The sequence below is a fragment of the Pseudorca crassidens genome, chromosome 9 (genome assembly GCF_039906515.1).
Source record: "Pseudorca crassidens isolate mPseCra1 chromosome 9, mPseCra1.hap1, whole genome shotgun sequence".
In the NCBI taxonomy this organism is placed as follows: domain Eukaryota; kingdom Metazoa; phylum Chordata; class Mammalia; order Artiodactyla; family Delphinidae; genus Pseudorca; species Pseudorca crassidens.
The window spans coordinates 38,998,094-39,022,724 of NC_090304.1; the positions used below are offsets into that span (position 1 = coordinate 38,998,094).

Genomic DNA, 24,631 nt, shown 5'->3' on the forward strand with positions numbered 1-24,631 from the left:
ATCAAGATGCAGGTATTCATTGAAAAAGGATGTCACTGTGAACTATAAACCAGATAATGTAACCAAAACAACACAAAGGATCCAAATGAGTTCACTCTGCCATGTGTGACCAGTCTACTAGGATTACAGCCTGACCCTGCATGCTTTCTTTTGGGATGGCCTGGAGGACTTGGCCTTCTTGGTTATTTCCAGTCCTCCAGTCTTCAAAGCAGGTCTCTGTGTCTGTATCTTCTATTTTGATAACAGTGCATCTCCTTGATTTGTTAAAATATATAAAACTAATTTTTAAAATATATAAAAAATATATGCACATAGTAAAATATCCACATAGCATGTAATAGAATAAATTGGAATGTAAATCTTAGTTTTCTCCCACACCTCCTAGGCAGCCTGCTCTCAAAATATAACTGCTTACATAGCTTTCTGAGACTATTTTTTTATTCTTTTTTAAAAATTGTTTTTGGCCACACCACACGGCACACGGGATCTTAGTTCCCCAACCAGCGATCGGACCCGTGCCCCCTGCAGTGGAAATGCAGAGTCCTAACCACTGGACCACCAGGGAATTCCCTTTCTGAGACTATTTTGTATATATTCCAACATGCATAATACTTTCTTTTAAACAAAAGGTACAGTTCTCTATGTGGATTTTGTCTTTAAAAACATATTTTTGAGATTTTTCTACCTAAGCACAGCATTTACATTTCAGTAAGGAAGACAAAACATGTACTTGAGACTCAAACATATCACAAAGACAATCTTCATTTGTTCTTCCCTTTGAAAGGGCTTAATGTACTCTGAAACACTCTTATATTGCGCAAGTACATGACTAGAGAAAGTTTTTTGTGCAAAATGGGACAGCATATATCTTGTAAGTAACTTTATTGATGAGGTCAGTATTATCTAGTTTGCAATTAAAGTTGTTATTCTTATTCTTTGTGTGGGTAGCACATGGATGTACAGACAAAGTCTGAAATAGTCAAATTCAGTTTTATATCTTGGGTACTTTTTTTTTTTTTTTTTTTTTTTTTTTTTTGCGGTATGCGGGCCTCTCACTGTTGTGGCCTCTCCCGTTGCGGAGCACAGGCTCTGGACGCGCAGGCTCAGCGGCCATGGCTCACGGGCCTAGCTGCTCCACGGTATGTGGGATCTTCCCGGACCGAGGCACGAACCCGTGTCCCCTGCATCAGCAGGCGGACTCTCAACCACTGTGCCACCAGGGAAGCCCTATATCTTGGGTACTTATGAAAATAAAAAATAATTTTGATTTCTCACATTCTCTAGCATGGGCTGCCAGAGTTGACTTTTTTTTTAAATGTTGGTTGTTAGCTGGTATCTTATGTCATACATCAAAAGCTATAAATTTGGGGGGGAGACATTTTCATATATCTTAATGTTTTGTTTTTAAAGGCATGGTGGAGCTAGTTCCTGCTTCAGATACCCTCAGGAAAATCCAAGTGGAATATGGTGTGACTGGATCCTTTAAAGATAAACCACTTGCAGAGTGGCTGAGGAAATACAATCCCTCTGAAGAGGAATATGAAAAGGTGATTAGCTAGTCTCTGTATTCTAAATTACTGTCAAAAATGTGTTACATAGGTCTTAAGTGCTTTCATTTTCCAGCTCTGGTGACTAGTCATTTAGTTTAAGTTGTGAATTTTTCTCAGTTTTAATGAGATCCTAGTTTATGTCAAATCATTAATGTATCGTATTTACAGATAGATACGTACAAATGCTATCTGTTGACCTATGAAAGTAAAGTAGAGGAATTTTGTTCTTTGTTGGTCTTTTACACTATTTAAGAGCTCTCCCTTTTCTTAATTCTTCGTGGTTTGGGGAAAGAAGCTAATATTTGTTTACAGTAATATTGGCTCTGTGATTCTGAATAAGTTATTTGACCCAAAATAATTGTCAAGTAACATACTTTGAATGGCTTTCATGCACTTGGCTCTTCTGTGTGCTTTGCTAAATAAGAGGGAATATAACATAGTGGAATCTCATTGCCTGGGTTTGAATCTTGGCTCTGCTACTTAACAGTGATGTGATCTTGGGCAAATAATCTTTCTGTTTTTGTTTCTCTCATACGTAAAATAGCAGTAATAATAGTATTTACATCATTGTTTTGTTGTGGCATTTTAAATGAGTTTAATATGTACATACGCACACACATATACTCTGGTGTGTGTGTAGAAAGAGACTAGTGCAATGCCTGGTTTTGTGATAAGTGCTGTGTAAACATATGCTGTTATCGTCATCATCATCATCACCACTAAAGATTTCTAGGGGGTTATGGAATAAAATTAATCACATGGACCTGTAGAGCCACATGACTGTTCCATTCAGAAATGTAGTATCTTGAGAATAAACTAAATGCATTTGCTGTAGTATTTGCTTTACAAATACTCATTGTATGCAACTTGTATCCTTCTTTGTGATATTATATTATTAATTTAATCCCCAGGACAGGCAGGACTAAAGTGAAAGAAGGTCTTCCAGCTTTGAGAAACTTGCAGATGACACATAAGGAGTCACTAAATGGACAGCAAGCCACATTCATTATATTATTGGATGTTTAAAGATATAAGCTTACTTTCTTTACACATGCCATTCCTACAAGCCAAAAAAGGGGAAAAAATATTGCTTTATTTAGATTAATCTTTGTCCCAATGTTACCACTTGTGGTAAGTAGCAGAGCCTGTGAAGAGCAGGGTTCCACAAACATGATGCTTAAAAGACGGTCAAAGGCAGAGTGTACCCTAAGTAGGGACTGACAGGATCTCTACCTGTTTGTTGAAAGACAAAAGCTAGAGAGAAGGGGCAATAACCACCTTTAGAAGGGTGTTTGCTTTTGAAAAACTGGCTTCTGCTACCATAACCCAGTTTACAAGCTATTGAGAAAGTGGATTATAATAGTGTTTTCAACGAGTGATAAATTACTTTAATCTTTGTTACCCTGCCTCCTTTAAAAATAATCTTTTTCCTAAGATAATTTTGTATCTTTATTATAGGCTTCTGAGAATTTTATCTATTCTTGTGCTGGATGCTGTGTAGCCACCTATGTTTTAGGTATCTGTGATCGACACAATGACAATATAATGCTTCGAAGCACAGGACACATGTTTCACATTGACTTTGGAAAGTTTTTGGGCCACGCACAGATGTTTGGTAGCTTCAAAAGGTACTAATATTGTTATTATTGGTAAAGAAAATAGAGGCACTTCCTATTTCACAAGTTAATGTCCCCAACTATTACATATAAAATAAGCTACAAGGATATACTTGTACACATATAAAATAAGCTACAAGGATATACAACACAGGGAATATAGCCAGTTTTATAACTATAAATGGAGTGTAATCTTTAAAAATTGTGAATCACTATATTATACATGTAACATATAATATTGTATATCAACTACAATTTTAAAAAATCAACTTCAAAAAAAACCAAGTTAATGCCCCAAACTTTGCTTTTTTTCTTGCTGTTCTTTGCCTTGTAGCTCCCTTTGAGTGTAACTAGGGATGAAAAAGGCTCTAAAAGATGACTTTACCATGTAACAGAAAGAATGAGTATGTGTGTGTAACCTTTGAAATGAGTTAAGGTGTATTTTATTTTATCTAGTTAGTGGTACCTATTAGAAATGTTCCCATTTATATAACGGCAACGAGTACAAATTTTTTCTCTATATTTGTTTGTAACTAATATTTGATCTCTGTTTGGCTGTGGGTGGATTGATAAATATCACCTTGGAAATATATATAAATTCTACCTAAATAATGAGATTATATGATGGCTTTCCTGGGGAAATGTGAATTTTTAAGAATTATGCAAATTCAGAACTGCCTGATACTAAGTTACCCACTTAGAAACTGCTATGGCTCAGATAGCTTTAGTTCAATAGCCATGTAATAGCAATAGCACTTATTTGAATATCTTCTGTAAATAATATTTTGTATGTACTTTCTTTTTAAATAGGGATCGGGCTCCTTTTGTGCTGACCTCTGATATGGCATATGTCATTAATGGGGGTGAGAAGCCCACCATTCGTTTCCAGTTGTTTGTGGACCTCTGCTGTCAAGCCTACAACTTGATAAGAAAGCAAACAAACCTCTTTCTTAACCTGCTTTCACTGGTAACTCTGTTCTTTACAAGCATTTAATTAATTTTAAATGAATGGTTCTGTGTTTCAGTATCTAAAAATAGATATTTTGTGATTTTTGGAATATAATTTATTGTAGTTTCAAGTGTCATATTATTACCGAAATATTTTAAAATTGCTGCCATGTGAAATATGCCAGACACCATTTATATAAAATAAAAAAATAAGTCACTAGATAGAGTGGGTACCCTGGGGATGAGCAGTAATAGTAACTGGAAGGGACCCTGAGAGTATCATCTGGGATGCTGGTAAATGTTTTATGTCTTAATCTGGATGTATTCAAATTTTGGACATTCATTAAGCTGTGCTTTTAAGATTTCCGTGCTTTTCTGGTTGTATATTAAGTAAAAACAAACCAAAAAAAACCTCTATGATTATTGTGACTGAAATTGATGTAGAAACAGAGGACTACACAAAAGACCTGGATTTCACAGCGTTTATTCCATAAACTGGCTGTGACTTGCAACAATTGATCTTCTTGGCCAAGATTTTTCTTATTTATGAGAGAATCAGTCCCTAAAACACTAACAGACTCTTTAAAACTGTGATTGTTTTGGTTTGTTTGCTTTATTTCTGATTACTTGGCCAGCTTTTAGGGAGGGGTGAGGAACAGACTTTTAAAAAATTTAACTCACAAACCTTTTATCCTTTCTAAAGATGATTCCTTCAGGGTTACCAGAACTTACAAGTATTCAAGATTTGAAATATGTTAGAGATGCACTTCAACCCCAAACTACAGATGCAGAAGCTACAATTTTCTTTACTAGGTAAGGTATATTTAAGTATATTAGAGAAGGCACACACTGTTTAACCTTGATTTGTTTTCCTTAGTTTAAACAAATGCTATATATCAAAATTCTGATTTATAGGAAAAAATTGTGATTCACAGTACTAGCAAATAGGTTTATCAAAAGTTTATTTACTGAATAAATGTGAAGCATCGGCAATAGCACTTTAAAAAATACATTTATTTCAGGAATTCCCTGGAAGTCCAGTGGTTAGGACTCGGTGCTTTCACTGCAGTGGCCTGGGTTCAATCCCTGGTTGGGGAACTAAGATCCAGCAAGCCGTGTGGCGCGGCCAAAAAAAAAAAAAATTTACTTCTCTCAAAATATCATCTTGGGGGCTTCCCTGGTGGCGCAGTGGTTGGGAGTCCGCCTGCCGATGCAGGGGACACAGGTTCGTGCCCCGGTCCGGGAGGATCCCACATGCCGCGGAGCGGCTGGGCCTGTGAGCCATGGCCGCTGAGCCTGCGCGTCCGGAGCCTGTGCTCCGCAACGGGAGAGGCCACAACAGTGAGAGGCCCGTGTACCGCAAAAAAAAAAAAAAAAAAAAAAATCATCTTGGGGCTTCGCTGGTGGCGCAGTGGTTGAGAGTCCGCCTGCCAATGCAGGGGACGCGGGTTCATGCCCCAGTCCGGGAAGATCCCACATGCCGCGGAGCGGCTGGGCCTGTGAGTCATGGTCTCTGAGCCTGCGCATCCGGAGCCTGTGCTCCGCAATGGGAGAGGCCACAACAGTGAGAGGCCCGCGTACCGGGGGGAAAAAAAAAAGATCTCAAGTTTTATTTAGTATATGATTTCAATTCTAAACATCCCATTTATGAATCATTTCTGCAAAACATATTTTCTACAGTATCACATACAAGGTTTTTTTCTAAAATGATATCTCTACTAATGTATTTTTCAGGATTCTGCCATAACAATTTTCATGGATACCATAAGTGCTTAAAACAGTGAACTCTGGGTCACTGCTGTAGTAAATTGTTGTTATATGATGTAGTACTTGAAACACATGTACCAACAAGTGGCATTTGAACTTGTGATTATTACTTTAGAAGCAGATCTTCCTGGCAAATATGTTCTAAAGGTCTGGTGACCAGGTTGGTCACAGACCAGTGGTACCACATCATTAAACGCCACAGCAGGGAGGAGCACATGAGCTCATATTCTTTTCTTTCCTTTTTCTCTTGCCTTCTTCCTCTCAGTGGAGAAGAGGTAGAAAACACTGGACTGGACTTCCCTAGTCTCAAGAGTCTGGGCTGAATTGAATTGAAGGAAGCTGACTTTTATATAGCCTTCCAAACTAATCCTGATAATTTAGGTATTGATGGGTTTTGTTTTGTTTTTTTGAGATTTGTTGGCTCCCCTGGGCAAAACTATAAAGCAGGCATGTAAGTATTAGTCGGCTTGACCTGCCATAACAATACACCATAAACAAGGTGGCTTAAACAAAGGAAATTAGTCTTCTCATTATTCTGGAGCCTGGGAAGTCCAAGATCAAGGTGCCAGCCTATTTGCTTCCTGGTGAGGGTTCAAGCTTGAAGATGAAGGAGGGAGGAGAAGAAAAAGGAGGAAGAAAGTCATTCTTACAAGGACACTAACTCCATAAAGGCCCTGTGGGGTTGGGGCTTTAACATTTGAATTTTGAGGGACACAAACATTCAGTTCCATAGCAAGGCAAAAACCTTTGTGTGAGGTTCCCTGACCTTTACTTTTTGACTTTTTGATTCTCATTCCTTGACAAAGTGAGAATCTACTCAATATTTTTAAATGAATAAGTGTTTTTCATCTTTTATTGTTAAAATAATTGAGAATGTTTTCTTATGAACTTTAATGTTAACACATTGTCTGATTATCTCGTAGGCTGATTGAATCAAGTTTGGGAAGCATTGCCACAAAGTTTAACTTCTTCATTCACAACCTTGCTCAGTTGCGTTTTTCTGGTCTTCCTTCCAATGATGAGCCCATCCTTTCATTTTCACCCAAAACATACTCCTTTAGACAAGATGGTCGAATCAAAGAAGTCTCTGTTTTCACTTACCATAAGAAGTACAACCCAGATAAACATTATGTAAGTTTGGTTCTGTATCTGTAGACACTCATGCGTGCATTATTTTTGTCCTTTCCTACTTACTTCACGGATTCTGCTAAAGTTCAAGCATTTGTTCTTTTCATACTTCTTTCTTCCATGGATGGTCCAAAAATTAATAAGTATACTTGGAGCATCCCTAATTGTTTTTTGGTGTTTATTCCTTGGTAAATTTGCTCCAGAAGCATGAAGGACAAACGATACTCTTCTTTTCAGAGACAAGACTGAAAGGGTGGTGCTATTTTGCTTTTCTCCTTCCTTATCTTCGTTTTTAATTTCAAAGGTAAACCTTGCTCAGTGTAACAAACTCAACCAATATAGAAGCACGTAAAGTAAAAATCTAAGTTCTCATTCCACTCTCCAGGGATGATTATAAAACATGCACATAAAGTTGGGTTTTTTTTAACAAAAACAGGATCTTTAGTGTGCTCCCCCCGCCCCAAATAGTATAGCATTATCATCTTTTTTGCTGTTATTTTTGTGCTAATATTTTTGTTGGATAACTTTACAGCACTGTCAGCCTTTAAATTTTTGACAAATTGCTAGATTTTAAAAGTGACTTCACTATTTTGATTTTTACCTATTCTTAGTAAATTTTTATGTTTACTGAGTATTTTAGGTTACCATTTAACTGAATAGTCCATTCTTTCCCCCCAATGATTTATAATGCCACCTTTAAATAAAGTAAGTTTGTATCCCTGAATTTATTTCTGGTCTTCTGCAGATATATCTGACTCTCTGTGCACCAGCATTTTACTCTTTAAGTACTTTATAATATACTGATAGTGTAAATATCCAGTAAGACATGTTTTCCCCCATCTCCCAGTCGCCCTAAGTTTTGCCTTCTCATTTGCTCTCATAAATGAATTAACTTAATATTTTCACTGAAAATGCACTACACTTACAAATTTGGAAGGACATTTATATTTAACCCTAGAAATAGAATGACTTTCACATTCCAGTTCTTATTTATTTAGACAATACTTAAGGTTACTCTTAGAATGTAGTTAGATATGCTATAAATACCTTGACTTTTATATTTGCTGTTTCCTGTTGGTGACATATATATTGCAAAGTGAAAAGCACTTGGTACATATAATGGTCAAGCTGAAAACTGTCTATCAAGAAAAGTTATATTATAAATCTAATGTGTCAGGGGTGTGATTTCTTTTCAGATTTACGTAGTCCGAATTTTGAGGGAAGGACAGCTTGAGCCATCATTTGTGTTCCGGACATTTGACGAGTTTCAGGAACTTCACAATAAGCTCAGTATTATTTTTCCACTTTGGAAGTTACCAGGGTATGTTCTCATCCTTGTACATTAATCTTGTTTTATAGGAAACAATTTATTACCAAGTATAGGTCAAAAGCTTTGTGTTAACCTAGTGTAAGATACTGTACTGTGGACCGTGTGCAGCTAATTTTCCTTTGTATCACAAGAGCCTGACACAGTACTAGACATAAGGAACTGAGTTTTTCTTGAATGAATGATTAAGATCTTAAACTTAAAATATGTTTAAGTTTGCATGTTTGTGTAAATTTCTAGCTTTCTAAATCACTGCAGGAATAATCTATTACGGCCATATTGAGCTCCTCTGAAAAACAATAAACTGAGGCACTGATGACTAATCAAAATGTTAGTGTTTAGGTTTGCATTTGCTACGCTTTGGAAACCTTCAGTTTTTAAGGTAGCTAATGACCAGTAGATGTCCTGTGTTGAATTGCTCCCATTCTTCTCAAGATTAGATTTTGAAAATGAGGCAGCAAAGTGGGTATCAGAGTTTATTTCCATGTGCAGTCTCATTTCACCACTGCCACCAAAATAAGCAGAGTTAAGATGAACTTGATTTGAGCCCTGTGGCATTTGTGGATTTTACTGGTATCAATGATAGCTGTGGCTGATTGCATAATGATTATTTTGGAGGATAAGGTCTGCAAATTTGTGAATGATTAATCTTGAGTAGAAGTAAGTAGGAAATAAGTAATACATATGCATATTAGCAATGTACGTTTTGTACCAAGGTCATAAAAGGATAATATATACTTGAACTGTTTCGTCTCTAGTACTTGGAAAAGAAATCCAAAAATAACTTTATAGTGAATTAAGACTCCACTTTGTATTTAAGTGTATAAAAGAATATTTCTAAGTATTATACTTGATGCTATAAATACTCCCAGATGAAATAATTTAAATTCCACTCCTTTTTTTCTTTTGTAGCTTTCCTAATAGGATGGTTCTAGGGAGAACACACATAAAAGATGTAGCAGCCAAAAGAAAAATTGAGTTAAACAGTTATTTACAGAGTTTGATGAGTGCTTCAACGGATGTAGCAGAGGTGACTATCCTAAATGAAAAATAATAACATACTTTTCTGTGCTGCATAGTATTTAAATTAATGAGTCTTTTTTTTTTCCTCTTCCACCTTAGTGTGATCTTGTTTGCACCTTTTTCCACCCTTTACTTCGTGATGAGAAAGCTGAAGGAGTAGCTAGGTCTGCCGGTGAGAATATTTTTCTCTTTATTGATAATTCATGACTTCCCTATGACCTGCAAGTCTGTAACTTCTCGATGGATGTGGTAGAGTGACAGTGGGTTACTGTCTGTAAACAGTGAGAATGAGAGGAGGGTATTCTTTCTAAGCCAGTTGATTTCTGGATAAACATAATTTTCCTAATGGAGTGTGATTACTAAAGAAGTGTGTATCAATGTTCTACCAGGTTCTTACCTTCTTTTCTCCAACATGTGATGGTCCTGGAATTAGAGCAAAAACTTTTGTTGCAGCTTGAACCACTGCAAGCAACATAAAATAAAGATGAACATATTTATATTTTCAGATGCAGGTTCCTTCAGTCCTACTCCAGGCCAAATAGGAGGAGCAGTGAAATTATCTGTCTCTTACCGAAATGGCACTCTTTTCATCATGGTGATGCACATCAAAGATCTTGTGAGTGATTACAAATAATGATGATTGTAGAGGAAACCTATACCTTGGTAGGAAACATTACTGTTAAGGGAATGCTTTTCTTTACAGGTTACTGAAGATGGGGCTGACCCAAATCCATATGTCAAGACATACCTACTTCCAGATACCCACAAAACATCCAAACGTAAAACCAAAATTTCACGAAAAACTAGGAATCCAACATTCAATGAAATGGTAAGTTAAAATCATTTCTAAAAATTTCCTAGATTTGTTGTTTTAAGATTTTTAATTTTAAGCACTTTAAATTAAAATTTTTTAGCTATCAGTAGCTGAACTATTTATTGTACTAGTAAGGCAAACCACTAGCAGTCCAATGGTGTTTAACAAAATGATGCAGAATTGAACCTTTGATCATAGATCCTTAGGCTTTAAAAAGGTCTTAGGGGCCATTATTCAACTACCCTTCTAGTGCTTAAACCCTTTCAAAAAGTGGATGTCTAATCTGTGCTGAAATACTTCCAGGCCATCCAGTTTGTTTTGGGCAGCTCCAACTCTTACATCATTTTCTTTACTGAGCTGAAATCTTCACTCCCTCTAGTTTGCACCTGTATGTCTCAGTTGTACCTCTTGTATCCACACAAATGCTCTGTTCTTCTACATGGCAGCCCTTGAGATAACTGAAGTTCAAATGCCCTTCCTCTTTATTCTGTTGAAACATCTTCAGGACCTTTACCTTGGTTTGATAGGAGGTAGTTTCAAAATCATCCTCCTTCTAATTTGTCTTAGTCTGTCAACAACTCTTGCAAAATAGAGTGATCTGAACTGAAAGCAGTAAGCGAAACATCAGCTGAACGGTGGGGAGCAGAACTGTGACTTTGCTGAGCCACTCATGGTCAACTTATAAATTTACTAATCTATTAAAATGTGCTAACCCTTAGTCAACTACTAGTTTGGGATAATAACCACATTATTTGTGTACATTAACATTATATCCACACAAAAATGTCTGGATAGAGATTTGGAAGCAAATAATTCTGAAGTTTCATCAAGGTTATAAATTTATTAAAACCACAGAATACCCTTTCAGCCCTTTTTAAAAGCACATAAAATGTTTGGAGAAGACCAATTGGTATTATTCTCAAAAAGTAGTAGAGGCATTTCTTCTAGTTAGTGTTATACTTTGAAGAAACTGAAATGTGGTCATTTTTTGTTCTTTTAGTCAAACAGTGAGAACTAGATTAAGGAGATGTTGCTCAGAAGTTATGGTGAGGCTTTCTTGAAAAGAAAAAAATTGTGTTGCATGCAGTGTTTGAAAGAGAATAACCTTACAACACTCCAGATTTGCTATAAACTACATTTGTAATTGGTGATTTTGCACTGAATTATGGATAATCAGAAATTATCACTTCATGGTATATAAAATCCAACAGAATAAAGACAACAAAAGGAAATTTTAGTCCCTCACTTTCTGTAAAATAGTTACAATTACACTATCCCAACTTGCTTCCTTCTACTCTCTTTTTCTTCCATTCTCTTCCTTCCATTTCTCTTTTAAAGATGATCTATTAAATTATCTTAAGGCAGGCTGCCATGTAATTTTCCTTCCCCATACCTCCATTTCAGAAAAACCATGTTTTTAGTTTTTAGCTAATAATAATTTTCTGCTTTGTGCATTCCTGTCAGACACTCAGAGGAATGATAATACAATCCAAGACTCCTGAAATACAAAATGTGCATCTAAAGTATGAGACATATTCTACCAGATATGTCATAATCAATGTCATTAGTTGTAGTCACTCTTTGACTAATAATCTCACGTTTTTATGTAAAATAATCCTAGAAACCAGACAAATAAATAATTTGTAATCTGCTGTTTCTTTTTGCCTTTGCTATAGCTTGTGTACAGTGGATATAGCAAAGAAACCCTAAGACAGAGAGAACTTCAGCTAAGTGTACTCAGTGCAGAATCTCTGCGGGAGAATTTTTTCTTGGGTGGAATAACCCTGCCTTTGAAAGATTTCAACTTAAGCAAAGAGACAGTTAAGTGGTATCAGCTGACTGCAGCAACCTATTTGTAAGCTAGTGAATTTCTGAGCTTTGGAAGCAAGAATAGTTATAAACATGTGCAGACACACGTGAACTTTGTATAATATTTTTATACTGGACAGAAATTATAAAGTAAATGTACTTGCTGCATTTCAACACATCTGTTGGACCAACAGTTACTTAACTTTTATGAATTTGTTGACTCCATTGCTGTTTTAAAGTCATTGTATAGAATGCTGTAAATCCTAAACTTAATATATAATAAGTCCTGAAAAAGACTTTGAGTTGGTGAAGGAGTTAATCCTTTCTTGAGTAATAGCTTTAGTGTGGTCTGATAGTATTGTCAGTTCAACCATCTATTTTGCATTGTTTCTTACACAGACATAGCATGTTTGTTTTCCTGTTTTGCACCTTTTACAGCCTTTACCACTGTGTATGTTCACAAACACCAAAGGAGAGGAAAGGTGCAGGGTGTTACCATAAAATGCAGCTGCTATTCACAGGGCTGAAAAGCAAAGCACAAGTAATAAATAGTTATGTTAAGAACTACTAAGTAGTTGATAGAAGTAGGGGAAAATAACATTGCTTTTTATTATTCACGTCTTTAAAACCTTTTTCAGAATAAGTGCCAATCACTGAAGTTGTAAATAATGGTGCCTTAACTTCATATGCTTCTCTGGCACTTCATTCTGAGTTTTTTCCTGACTTAATAGTAAGTAGTTTTGACTCCCTTTTTACTAAAGACAAGAAATTAATGTAAATTTACTAATGCTTTTCCCACAGATAGATCATTTTCTGTACTTCAGATGTGTGACTTATTAGTTATTTAAACATCAGCCATTTGTTTTATGTTTTCGTTGCGCAGTAACTGAATGAGAGTAATCAACATAGATGTACACTATATTCCATCATTCCATTATAATCCTACATTTATTCCCAGGAGGGTGAACTGAAGTTTGGTAATTTTACCTCCATATATCTATACTCCACCCCTCATTAAACGAGAGAAAATATTCCCTCAAGTATCCATTCCTGTTCGGTAGAAGAACTCCATGAGTAGGGCAGACTCTTCACAAGAGGCCCAGGACAAGAACTCTAGGGTCCAGACTAAATTTTAATGTAGACCTTTATGGCACAGTTTGTCTTGTACACTGTCTTACTTACCTTTGTAAACATTTTACATTCGCATGAATTACTTTCCTTAATATAATGAGATTTAGAATCATAAGGGACATGATTGAAATCATTCTATAGTAACCATTAAGAACAGGGTTCACTTTTATTATTCATTCAACTTCACACATAATTTTGTGTTTAGTTTGGATAAATAGGTATATATAATATTAATTCTCATGGCTAGAATAGGTATTCACTTTTAAGTGGTAAGAGACTGTAGCAATCTAGTTGCTGTGAGATAACTGACAAAATATTCAATGAAAAATACCAAGAAAGGAAGGACAATCTCCGATTCAGTTGCCCAGAACAGAATTTTTATTAACTGTGCAAATGTTTAATGTAAATGGTGATACCTGCAGAGCAGACAAAGAAGAGTTGAGAATGTATCAGTGGGACAGGTTAAAAAAAAAACTTGAAATTTTTGGTGCCTAACACTAATGGTCCACTTGTAGGAAACCCCGTATGATATATGAATGTCTTTTTTTATATTAAAATGTGTTGTCTATTTAATAAGTTAATTAAAAGGCAGATCAAAACACCGCTGTTTATTTGCTTTTTCCACATACAGTTAACATTTCCTTAAAGTGTGTAAGTAGCTTTGCAAATGTGAAGAAGTACTAGATATTTTCACTTGTTTTTAAGACCTAATTCCATTCCATGAATTGTCACTTAGCCACTGTTAAAAAAAAAAAAGGAAAAAAAGAAAAAAAAAGTACTGTCTTGGTAAAAGGTCACTGTTACTTGGACTCAGTGTATACTGCCTGTTTGCAATCTGTTATAGCAGTGTCTTTTATACAAATAGTAGAGTTAGAAAATGTGATGTCACTTTCCAATTACAAGAAATATGGACTTCTTAACCAAAAATGTATATTACACACTCTGTATAGTTAACCAGAGTTCAAAACAAGTGGTAATCTTTCTCTTAATTTAACTCATTATGTGCCTTCTTTGGTCATTAAAAAAACACACGTTAAATATATTTTAAATATAAGTTATTTCTTTGTGAACGCTAATCTTCAGCCCTTACCAAAAACAAACAAAAAATGACAGAGGCGCCTCTTTGCACTACTTACTATCAGTAAATTTTTAAATGTTTTTTTAAACACTTTTTAAAGCTTGCATTAAAGTAAATCTGAAACAAAAGTTTAAACAAACTAGCCAAGACACTAATTTTTATATATAATCACAGTGTTTTATACCTATCTTTACTGAGTAAAAATAGTTATGCTTAAGTCGTACACCAAAAGAATTTTTTACCCTCGCAGTGTTTTGGGATTTGAAAATAATGGTTTACTCGAAGAACCTATTATTTTCTCTACTGAGGAACCCAATGTAGAACTTGCACTGATGTTTTTATTACTGCCTTTATAAGAATCTGTAGGTATCTAAATGTTAAGGCATGTATGATCTTTGATAAAGTATTCTTTCATCTTTTCAAATTAATGTTGTGTAAAAGTTTCAATATCTTGCCTTAAATTGGTTGACTGTTCTTTCTAGGATTCATGTGGCATTTAAAAAAGAAAACATTAAATTTGATACTTAGACTTCAGATCAAAAAGGAATCAAGCCCCACTACCATAATCCATGGATTTACTTACATGCTGTTTGACTAGCAATGCAAATATGAATAAATATGGCAGTTAGTCTCATCTGTAAGAACCAAATACTTTAATTATGTTAAGGTAGTTAATAAAGATGTATAATATTTTTATTAATACCTTGAATATATTCAGTGGATTGAATGTGACTTCATAACTGTACTACAATTGTATTAAAATATTTCTGGAACAAAGGAACTCTGCTATCATTTCTTTTTTTTTTTAAGATTTTTTTTTGATGTGGACCATTTTTAAAGTCTTTATGGAATTTGTTACATTATTGCTTCTGTTTTATGTTTTGGTTTTTTGGCCGCGAGGCATGTGGGATATTGGCTCCCTGACCAGGGATCAAACCCACACCCCCTGCATTGGAAGGCAAAGTCTTAACCACTGGACCACCAGGGAAGTCCCCATGCTATGATTTCTTTCCTCATCCACATATTAACATTTTTGGTTCAAACTCTGGTATGAGCTCACTGTTGCTATTCTTTGCATCCAACCCAGGAGTTTATTAGATTCAGATAATCCTGAATTTCAGAACTGGCCTGTGATCTGCCCCTAAAAATGTCCAAATAGAGTGTCTGACTTCTAAGTGTGGTTCGTGGAAGGTCTGGATTGCCACTTTGTTAGAGCCCCATCACCATTTCATAGAAGTGAAATGCTTCTGTGAGTACGGTCCCTGGCCTTTGGTAATTTACTTAAATATTAACTATGTCTATAGCATGGCTATTACTATACTATCTTCAGAACAGACAATGTAGACTCTTAATACCATACTTCCATCCTGGAATGATACCAGTGAGGTTGTGGTTCTCTGATCCTAGAGATAACATGTAAAAGGGCCAGAGACCATGAAAGAGCAATAACTTAATTAGAGCCAGTTTCTTTGGTTGATAAACTCAGTTTGTGTCAGAAACAAAACAACTTTATTTTACCCTTACTGTGTTGAAACACTTTATCACGCAAATTTTAGACAAAGTTAGACAACAGTATAATGAACTCCATGAATGAATCCTGTCACACACCTTTAACAATTATTACCTTAGGGCTAATTTTGTTTGATCTATATTAATGATGATGTGCCTAGGTGTAGTTATCTTTATTTTTTTCTATTTAGGATTCTTAAGTCTATGGATCAGTAACTTTCTTCAGTTCTGAATAATTTATTGTGACTTCTTTTCCAATTCACTACTTCTCTCTTCAACTGTTTAACCCATTCATTGAGTTTTTAATTTGGGTTATTGTATTTTTCACTTCTATTTGGTTTTTTTTTGTTTGTTTATTTGAATCATGATCCAGAAAAGACACAAGACTGCCAGGATCAGTGTGGAAAGAATAGTTCTTTTTCAACAAATGGGGCTGAGACAGTTAGATAACCACATGCAAAAAAGTGAAATAGGACTCTTACAACATATACAAAAATCAATTCAAAATGGATCAAAGACCTAAACATAACTAAAATTATAAAATTCTTAGAAGAAAACATAAGTGTACATCTTTGTAACCTAGAATTAGACAGGGTTTCTTATGTCACAAAAAGCACAAGCAACAAAAGAAAAATAGATTGGTTTTCATCAAAATTACAAACTGTGCATCAAGGACACTTAATAAAGTAAAAAGACAACTCACAGGATTGGAGAGAATATTCACATATACCTGATAAGGACCTGGTATCTGGAATACATAAAGCGCTCTTAAAATTCAAGAGAAAGCAAACTCACTTTTTAAATGGGCAAAGGACTTTTGAACAGACGTTTTTCCAGAATGGCCGACAATCACATGAAAAGATGCTCAATATCTCAGTCATTACGGAAATACAAAACTACATTGAGATACCAATTCACACCCACTAGGATAGCTAGAATTTAAAAAGTTAAGTGTTTGTGAGGATGTGGAGAAATTGGTGCCCTCGTACACTGCTAGTAGGAATGTAAAATGGTGCCAGCTGCTGTGGAAAACACTGTCAGTTCTCAAAAAGTTAAACATAGCTTCCCCGGTGGTGCAGTGGTTAAGAATCCACCTGCCAACGCAGGGGACACGGGTTCGACCCCTGGTCCAGGAAGATCCCACATGCCGTGGAGCAACTAATTCCGTGTGCCACAACTACTAAGCCTGTGCTCTACAGCCCGTGAGCTACAACTACTGGAGCCCACGTGCCACAATTACTGAAGCCCACGTGCGTAGAGCCCGTGCTCTACCACAAGAGAAGTCACTGCAATGAGAAGCCCGCACACTGCAAGGAAGAGTAGCCCCCACTCGCCGCAACTAGAGAAAGCCCGCGCGCAGCAACGAAGACCCAACGCAGCCAAAAATACATACATACATACATACATACAAACATAGTTACCCCTATGACCCAGCAATTCATATGGTATGTAATCTCCAAGAGAACTGAAAACAGGTACTCAAATACTTGTGCGCAAATGTTCATAGCAGCATTATTCATAGTGGTCAAAAAGTAGAAACAAGCCAAATATCCATCAACTGATGAATGGATAAAACAAAATGGTATATCCCTATGATGAAATATTATTCAGCCATTAAAAGATATGGAGCATTGATACATACTACAATATGGATGAACCTTGAAAACATGCTAATGGAAGAAACAACATACAAAAAGCCACATACTGTATGATTTAGTTTATATGAAAAGTCCAGAATAGGCAAATCCAAGGAGACAAAGCAGATTAGTGGTTGCCAGGGACTGTGGGGGACGGGATACTGAAGAGTGATTGCTTAAAGAACAGAAAGCTTTTTTTAGATTTATTTTTTATTGAAGTATAGTTGAATTACAATGTTATTGATGTACAGCAAAGTGACTCAGTTATACATATATATATATTCTTTTTCATATTCTTTTCCATTATAGTTTATCACAGGATATTGACTATAGTTCCCTGTGCTATACAGTAGGACCTTGTTGTTTATCCATTCTATATATACCAGTTTGCATCTGTTAATCCCAAACTCCCACTCCTATCCCCTGCCTTGGCAGCCACCAGTCTATTCTCTGTGTCCCTGATTCTGTTTCATAGATAGGTTAATTTGTGTCATATTTTAGATTCCACATATAAGTGATATATGGTATTTGTCTAGAATAGAAAGCTTTTTTAAAAAAATTATTTTTTTTTGGCTGCGTTGGGTCTTCGTTGCTGTGCGCTGGCTCTTCTCTGGTTGCAGCGAGCAGGGTCTACTCTTAGTTGCGGTGTGCGGGCTTCTCATTGCGGTGGCTTCTCTTGTTGCAGAGCACAGGCTCTAGGTGCGCAGGCTTCAGTAGCTGTAGCACACGGGCTCTAGAGCGCAGACTCAGTAGTTGTGGCGCACGGGCTTAGTTGCTCTGCGGCATGTGGGATCTTCCCGGACCAGGACTTGAACTCGCGTCCCCTGCATTGGCAGGTGGATTCTTAACCACTGTGCCACCAGGGAAGCCCAGAAAGCTTTTTAGTGAAAATTCCTGGAATTAGTGGTGATGGTTGCACAACACTGTAAATGTGCTAAAAGACACTGGATTATACACTTTAAAATGGTTACTCTAGTGGATTTTATGGTATGTGAATTTTACCTCAATAAAATGTTTAGAAGCTCATACAATCAATTTTTAGAAACCATTTGATCATGGAACCTCTGCCTTTAATAAATGTGTTAACACTATTTTTTTAGATCGTGAAATTATAATTTCCCCTTTTTTGTCTTTGAAAAATCAGGTTTTAATTAACAAGTTCTCCAAAAAGCATGCCACATTTAAAGGCAATAGAAGGTAAATATCATTTGATTAAAATTTATACACATCATATTTTATCTTTATTATTACTGAATATACAAACATGGCCAGATAAAGAATTGAAAACTAGTGGAGGGCTTAAACATGACTAAAACAAACAAAAAACCCTGAAACAATAGTTATAATTCCTATACCATGAATAAATATTTGAGTCAACATTCCTATATCCTTATTAGAAAAACTGTATGGTCTTTTTAACAACTAATTTTTTTAAATGATTTTTTTTTAAACCAGAGTGGTATTCTCAAAACAATCCAATACTAGTATTGGTTATATCACAGATATCCTTCAAATCATTCTACTACAAGACATAAGTGTGATAAGTTAGCGGGCTGAGGGCAAATCATTCTGGAAATGCTTGAGTACTCAAAAACCTCATGTATAACTAAGAAAGTGATTTGATCCAAATCACACACAGATGTATGGTAATCCAGGTCTAGATTGCCAAATCTTACTCTTCCCACTATGCCTCCTGAAATAAAGTTTGTAGTCTACACATCTTCATGAGGAAAAAATTACTTCTTTAGATTCATTCTTTAAAAATATTATTGACTGCCTAGTTAGGCACTGTTCTTGGTGCTGGAGGTGAAAGCAATGAACAATCTAAGAGTTCACATTTATTGGAGGCAGACAACCAAACAAACAACTAGAAAGGAAAAATGAAAGCACAAAAACAAACATACAGATCAGTGGAACAGAACAGAGAGCCCAGAAATAAACCCACACACCTACAGTCAATCTTCGACAAAGGAGGGAAGAATATACAATGGAGAAGAGTCTCTTCAGCAAGTGGTGCTGGGAAAGCTGGACAGCTGCATGTAAATGAATGAAGTTAGAATACACCCTCACACCGTACACAAAAGTAAACTCAAAATGGCTTAAAGACTTAATATCAGACGTGACACCATAAAACTCCCTAGAAGAGAACATACGCAAAACATTCTCTGACATAAATCATAGCAATATTTTCTTAGGTCAGTCTCCCAAGGCAATAGAAATAAACAAATGGGACCTAATCAAACATAAGCTTTTGCATAGCAAAGGAAACCATAAACCAAATCAACCAAAGACAACCTATGGGAGAAAATATTTGCAAATGATGCAGCCGACACGGGCTTAATCTCCAAAATATACAAACAGCTCATACAACTCTAACGAAAACAAACAGTCCAATCAAAAAATGGTTAGAAGACCTAAACAGACATTTCTCCAAAGAAGACATACAGATGGCCAACAGGCACATGAAAAGATGCTCAACACCGCTAATTATTAAAGAAATGCATATTAAAACTTAAGTATCACTTCACATCGGTTAGAATAGCCATCATCAAAAAGTCTACAAATAATACATGCTGGAGAGGGTGCGGAGAAAAGGGATTCCTCCCACACTGTTGATAGGAATGTAAATTGGTGCAGCCACTATGGAAAACAGGATGGAGGTTCCTTAAAAAATTAAAAATAGAGTTACCATGTGATCAGCAATCCCACTCCTGGGCATATATCCGGAAAAAACAAAAGCTCTAATTTGAAAAGATACACGCATCCTAATGTTCATAGTGGCACTATTTACAGTAGCCAAGACATGGAAGCAACCTAAGTGTCCATCAACAGATGAATGGATAAAGATGTTTTTATATCTATATATATATCTATATATGCAATCGAATGTTAGCCATAAAAAAGAATGAAATAATGCCATTTCAGCAACATGGATGGACCCAGAGATTATCATACTAAGTCAGACAGAAAGACAAATATTACATGGTATCACTTTTATGTGGAATCTAAAAAATAGTACAAATGAACTTATTTACAAAACAGAAACACTCAGACATGAAAACAAACATGGTTACCAATAGCGAAGGCAGAGGGAAGGAGTATGGGATTTTAAAAATAAATAAAGGAAAATGACAGACTATATGTTATGAGGATAATCAATAGGATACTGTGTTGGGAGGGAAAAGAAATACTTTAAAGGGAATGGTTTTCCTCAGGGAGGGCCTCATTGAGATGACAGAGGCCAGGACCTGACTTCTCTGTAGTCAGTGACCCCTCCCCTGAAAGATTAGGATTAGAAATAAGAAATGTTACTCTTGGCTAGGCGGCAGCCACTACCATTACATCCAATGTAGCACTTATCACCATGGTATTGTACCGGCGAATTTTTTGTATGTATGTATTTTCTGGCTCCGCAGCGCAGCTTGTGAGATCTTAGTTCCACGACCAGGTACCAAACCCAGGCCCTTGGCAGTGAGGGGGCGGTGTCCTAACCACTGGACCACCAGGGAATTCCCCCATTGTGAATGTTTTAAGGGCAGGGACAGGCTCTGAGGTATCCAGAGCCAAGGCAAGGCCTGGCACTGGTGAGTGGATGAACAATTGTGTAGGGCTGAACTTCTGACGCCCAAATTCGCTGGGCGGCGGGGGCGCAGATAACGGCCTTCTTTAAGGGCGGGGACCAAGTCTACCAACCTCTGCAGCCGTATCTGTTCCATTCGCACTCCCAGTCCGGCATCCGAACCTGAACAACCTCTGCGCAAGCAGCACTTCTAACTAGCCCACAGCCCAGGCTGGAGGCGGACTCTTTTTCCCCTTCTCTAGTCTAGCACCGCCTCAAACACCGATGCATGCCGGGATGTGTAGTCCACGTTGAAGTGCTTTTCGGGATATGTAGTCATGCGGTCGCCGGGAAACACGCAGCGCAGCTCCGCCTCCTGCCGGCGAGGAAGCGAGGACGTGTGAGGTCACTTCCGGCGTGTAGGGTGGCTTCCTACGGCGCTCCCACCGTCTCCCTCCTTTTCGGTACCGCACCGCCGCCATCATGGGCCGTATGCATGCTCCCGGGTAAGCTCGGGTTTGTGAACGGGTTGCTAGGGCTGGGCCCGGGAAGGGGGGGGAAAGAGAGACTGTGGGCAGCGGGTCGAGGGGGTTAGGTTCTGGGCTGCTGTGGCAGGGATTTCCTCACCCCGAGACTGCTTGTCTCCCCAGGAAGGGCCTGTCCCAGTCGGCTCTACCTTACCGCCGCAGCGTCCCCACTGTAAGTAGCGCGCGGGGACCGGGGAGAGGCCGGGAGGGGGTGCCATTCGTTGCTTGGGGGAAGCGGCGCGGGGATGAGAACCACGTGTGCATGAGGAGCGCGGTTTGTTTTTTTTTTTTGGCGGTACGCTGGCCTCTCACTGCTGCGGCCTTTCCCGTTGCGGAGTACAGGCTCCGGAACCGCAGGCTCAGCGGCCATGGCTTACGGGCCCAGCCGCTCCGCGGTATGTGGAATCCTCCCGGACCTGGGCACGAACCCGTGTCCCCTGCACCGGCAGGCGGACTCCCAACCACTGCGACACCAGGGAATCCCAGGAGCGCGGTTTTGAAGGTGGAGGGGACCGCTGTGTTTCGGTTCCATCTCTGGTTTTTCGTCTTAAAGCCGATTTCTTTACCATAAACAGTGGCTGAAGCTGACGTCTGACGACGTGAAGGAGCAGATCTACAAATTGGCCAAGAAGGGCCTGACTCCCTCGCAAATAGGTGAGTATTTTTGTTTAATGCAGCCCCTTCCGCTTGCCCTCGTGTAACCTGCTGAAGAAGACTCGGGGCAAACGTCTCCCACGTGGCTTGAAAATCTTTTGCTCGTTTTCCTTGCTTTACTGTTGATGATGACCGAGGCCTAGTCTTCATTTGCTGAACTCTCAGGTTCTTACTTGGAAGGCGGTAAAGTGAGTAAAATGTGGTCCAAAATTTAATGAGTATTTTCTTTGGGCTAGGCACTCTCCTAGGTGCATGGTTCTAAGCACTTTACATATGCTGACGTTGTTTAATTCTGACAGCCATACTTTCAAATAAATACTTTCTTTATGTTAAGTAGAGGCACTGAGGCACATTGAGGAAACTGAGGCACATTGCAGCTGTGTAACGCGCCCCAAATCACACAGGTGTTAATGGAGGAATTGGGATTGGCTACTCAGAGTGCTCATCACTTTCTCACAGTTAGATGTGGTTTGAACGTCAGCTGTGTGTGACTTTGTGCAAATGGCTTCATTCAGTGAATGTTTGCCTGCTATGTGATTCTGGATCCTGAGAATAAAGTAATCAAAAAAAGGGCAACTTAGTCTTCTGGAGTTTACAGACTAGTGGAGGTATTGCACACAATAGGAGATACATAATAGACTGTCAAGTAGTCAGATGGTGCTGTTTTGAAGAATCTCCTTGATTCCTTTGGTGGCCTGTAATGCAACAGCTGACTATGATGATGGTCTTACAACATTCGCAGTTTCCACCAGAAGGGTTTTCCTTAGTGTTGGGTAAACCTTCCTTGGCTGTCTGAGTGAGCTTTGCATGCAGTCTAATGTCGGTGTCTGATGTATAAAAGTAAGCCTTGTTTTACAGATGGGAAACTTGGAAAGTGACTTGATTTCAGAGCCTTGACGTCACATGCTTCAATTTGTATGTTTGGTGTGGGAATTTATATTATTCCCTTTTCAGGTGTAATCCTGAGAGACTCACATGGTGTTGCACAAGTACGTTTTGTGACAGGCAATAAAATCTTGAGAATTCTTAAGTCCAAAGGACTTGCTCCTGATCTTCCTGAGGATCTCTATCATTTAATTAAGAAAGCTGTTGCTGTTCGAAAGCATCTCGAGAGAAACAGAAAGGTAAGAGAAGAGGACTACTTGTACTAATTCATTTCAGTAAAATATAATGCGTGTGATTTGAATTATCCAAGGTGGGTTAGGGCACAAACAAATCACACTGTTTGCTTTGAAATAAAAGTTCCACCGGGAGAGATTTGCAGGGGGAGCTTTGGCTCCCTAAATTCCGTTAAGGACTTAATCTAGCCACATGAACCCTAGCCTGTGGTTCTGTTAAGGGACACTGGGTAATTTCTCATTAAAGTACGTGGTGTCTGTATATTCTACTGTTAAAATAGTGTTTAGTTTTGAGTGGTTTTCCTGAATTCTGTCAATTTTTATTTTTAGGATAAAGATGCCAAATTCCGTCTGATTCTGATTGAGAGCCGTATTCACCGATTGGCTCGATATTACAAGACCAAACGAGTCCTCCCCCCCAATTGGAAATAGTAAGTATTGACCCCTTTTGTTAACAAGAACAGGAGTTGGCCAGATATTAAATAGTAATAATTATAGTAAAAGGCCTGACAGTAAATGTTTTAGACTGTGGCTCTATGGTCAACTACTCTTTCAACTCTGATTATAGCAAGAAATCAGCCATAGACAATACATAAACAGGTAGACATGGCTGTGTTCCATTGAAACTTTTTACAAAGACAAAGGGCCATAATTCTGTAGACCACTGATTTAGAACACAAGCAAGCCCTTTGAATCGCTTTTAGATTGTGGGTAAAGTTTCAGTTCTTACCTCTGCTCCCAGGTGCTTATGTTGTCTTAATTTTTGCATAGATTGCTCACTATAATGACTAATTTCCAGACATTCGGAGTTTACACCAGAAAGGTTTTTCCTTATGTTGGCCAGTTTTTCTTTGGATGTCTAAGTGATCATCTTCATATTATGCTTGATCATAATGAACTGATTCAGGAACTGAGCTGTTTGGTGCATTTATATATTTGGGGTTTATTTTAGCTGTTAGGAAATAGCTCTCATAGTTTTTGGAGATTCTTGGAATGAATATGGAGGACTTTTATTAATCTAGCTCTTCTCATCCCCCCCCGCTTTTTTCCTTTTCAGCGAGTCATCCACAGCCTCTGCCCTGGTTGCATAAAATTGTATGTTGTACTCAAGCAATAAAATCATTGTTTAACTAGGAACATGTTTTGTATTTCTTTCCCTAAAAAAATTCAGTGGTTTGTGTGCTTATCTTTTTTGACGTGGACGTGTGTTAGCAGAATTAGAACTGGGTGATTCCACAGGGAGCAATGAGATAGCATCTATCCGTTACATCCCTTCTCTGCTCAAACTAGTTGAGCAGTTTATAACTTCATGGTGATTTCTGTGTACAAAGTGGGTAGGTATTGGAAGAGACTAGGAGGTGGTGACTTACTGTTTTGATGTCATGGCAAAAATGTTTCTAAGTAATTTTGATACATTTGATGTATTTGAGGTAGAT

At 37.6% G+C, this 24,631-nt stretch overlaps 2 protein-coding genes and 1 long non-coding RNA gene across 8 annotated transcripts in view; 2 read left to right on the plus strand and 1 right to left on the minus strand.

Annotated features, from left to right (window-relative positions):
- The window catches only part of PIK3C2A (phosphatidylinositol-4-phosphate 3-kinase catalytic subunit type 2 alpha), a 111,361-nt gene extending 90,082 nt beyond the window's left edge, over positions 1-21,279 (plus strand). For 2 of the 6 annotated variants that reach the window (XM_067749732.1, XM_067749733.1), the window contains exons 23-33: positions 1,411-1,547; positions 3,009-3,178; positions 3,977-4,133; positions 4,818-4,927; positions 6,805-7,012; positions 8,206-8,330; positions 9,249-9,366; positions 9,459-9,531; positions 9,866-9,975; positions 10,063-10,188; positions 11,850-14,972. In XM_067749732.1, the coding sequence (XP_067605833.1) occupies positions 1,411-1,547; positions 3,009-3,178; positions 3,977-4,133; positions 4,818-4,927; positions 6,805-7,012; positions 8,206-8,330; positions 9,249-9,366; positions 9,459-9,531; positions 9,866-9,975; positions 10,063-10,188; positions 11,850-12,032 (1,517 nt within the window). In that variant the 3' untranslated portion in view covers positions 12,033-14,972. Of the gene's footprint in view, positions 1-1,410; positions 1,548-3,008; positions 3,179-3,976; positions 4,134-4,817; positions 4,928-6,804; positions 7,013-8,205; positions 8,331-9,248; positions 9,367-9,458; positions 9,532-9,865; positions 9,976-10,062; positions 10,189-11,849; positions 14,973-21,159 lie in introns of those variants that run through there. The other 4 variants (XR_010946126.1, XM_067749734.1, XM_067749735.1 and 1 more) reach the window with 4 other exon arrangements.
- Positions 16,096-21,175, minus strand: LOC137230413 (uncharacterized). Its single transcript, XR_010946132.1, has 2 exons — positions 21,031-21,175; positions 16,096-19,370 (listed from the first exon to the last, which is right to left on the minus strand). It is a non-coding gene; the product is annotated as an uncharacterized lncRNA (long non-coding RNA).
- A 12-nt stretch (positions 21,280-21,291) lies between the features above and the next one.
- RPS13 (ribosomal protein S13) lies at positions 21,292-24,332 on the plus strand. Its single transcript, XM_067749748.1, has 6 exons — positions 21,292-21,402; positions 21,547-21,595; positions 21,999-22,077; positions 23,032-23,201; positions 23,526-23,626; positions 24,253-24,332. The coding sequence occupies exons 1-6, from the start codon at positions 21,380-21,382 to the stop codon at positions 24,284-24,286; spliced, it is 456 nt and encodes a 151-aa protein (XP_067605849.1). The 5' UTR covers positions 21,292-21,379; the 3' UTR covers positions 24,287-24,332.
- Positions 24,333-24,631: the final 299 nt, after the last annotated feature.

Coding starts and splice junctions, on each gene's coding strand:
- RPS13 (XM_067749748.1), top strand. CDS start 21,380: ATGGGCCGTATGCATGCTCCCGG. Junction 22,078..23,031: donor CCTGACTCCCTCGCAAATAG/GTGAGTATTTTT, acceptor TTCCCTTTTCAG/GTGTAATCCTGAGAGACTCA. Junction 23,627..24,252: donor CTCCCCCCCAATTGGAAATA/GTAAGTATTGAC, acceptor TTTCCTTTTCAG/CGAGTCATCCACAGCCTCTG.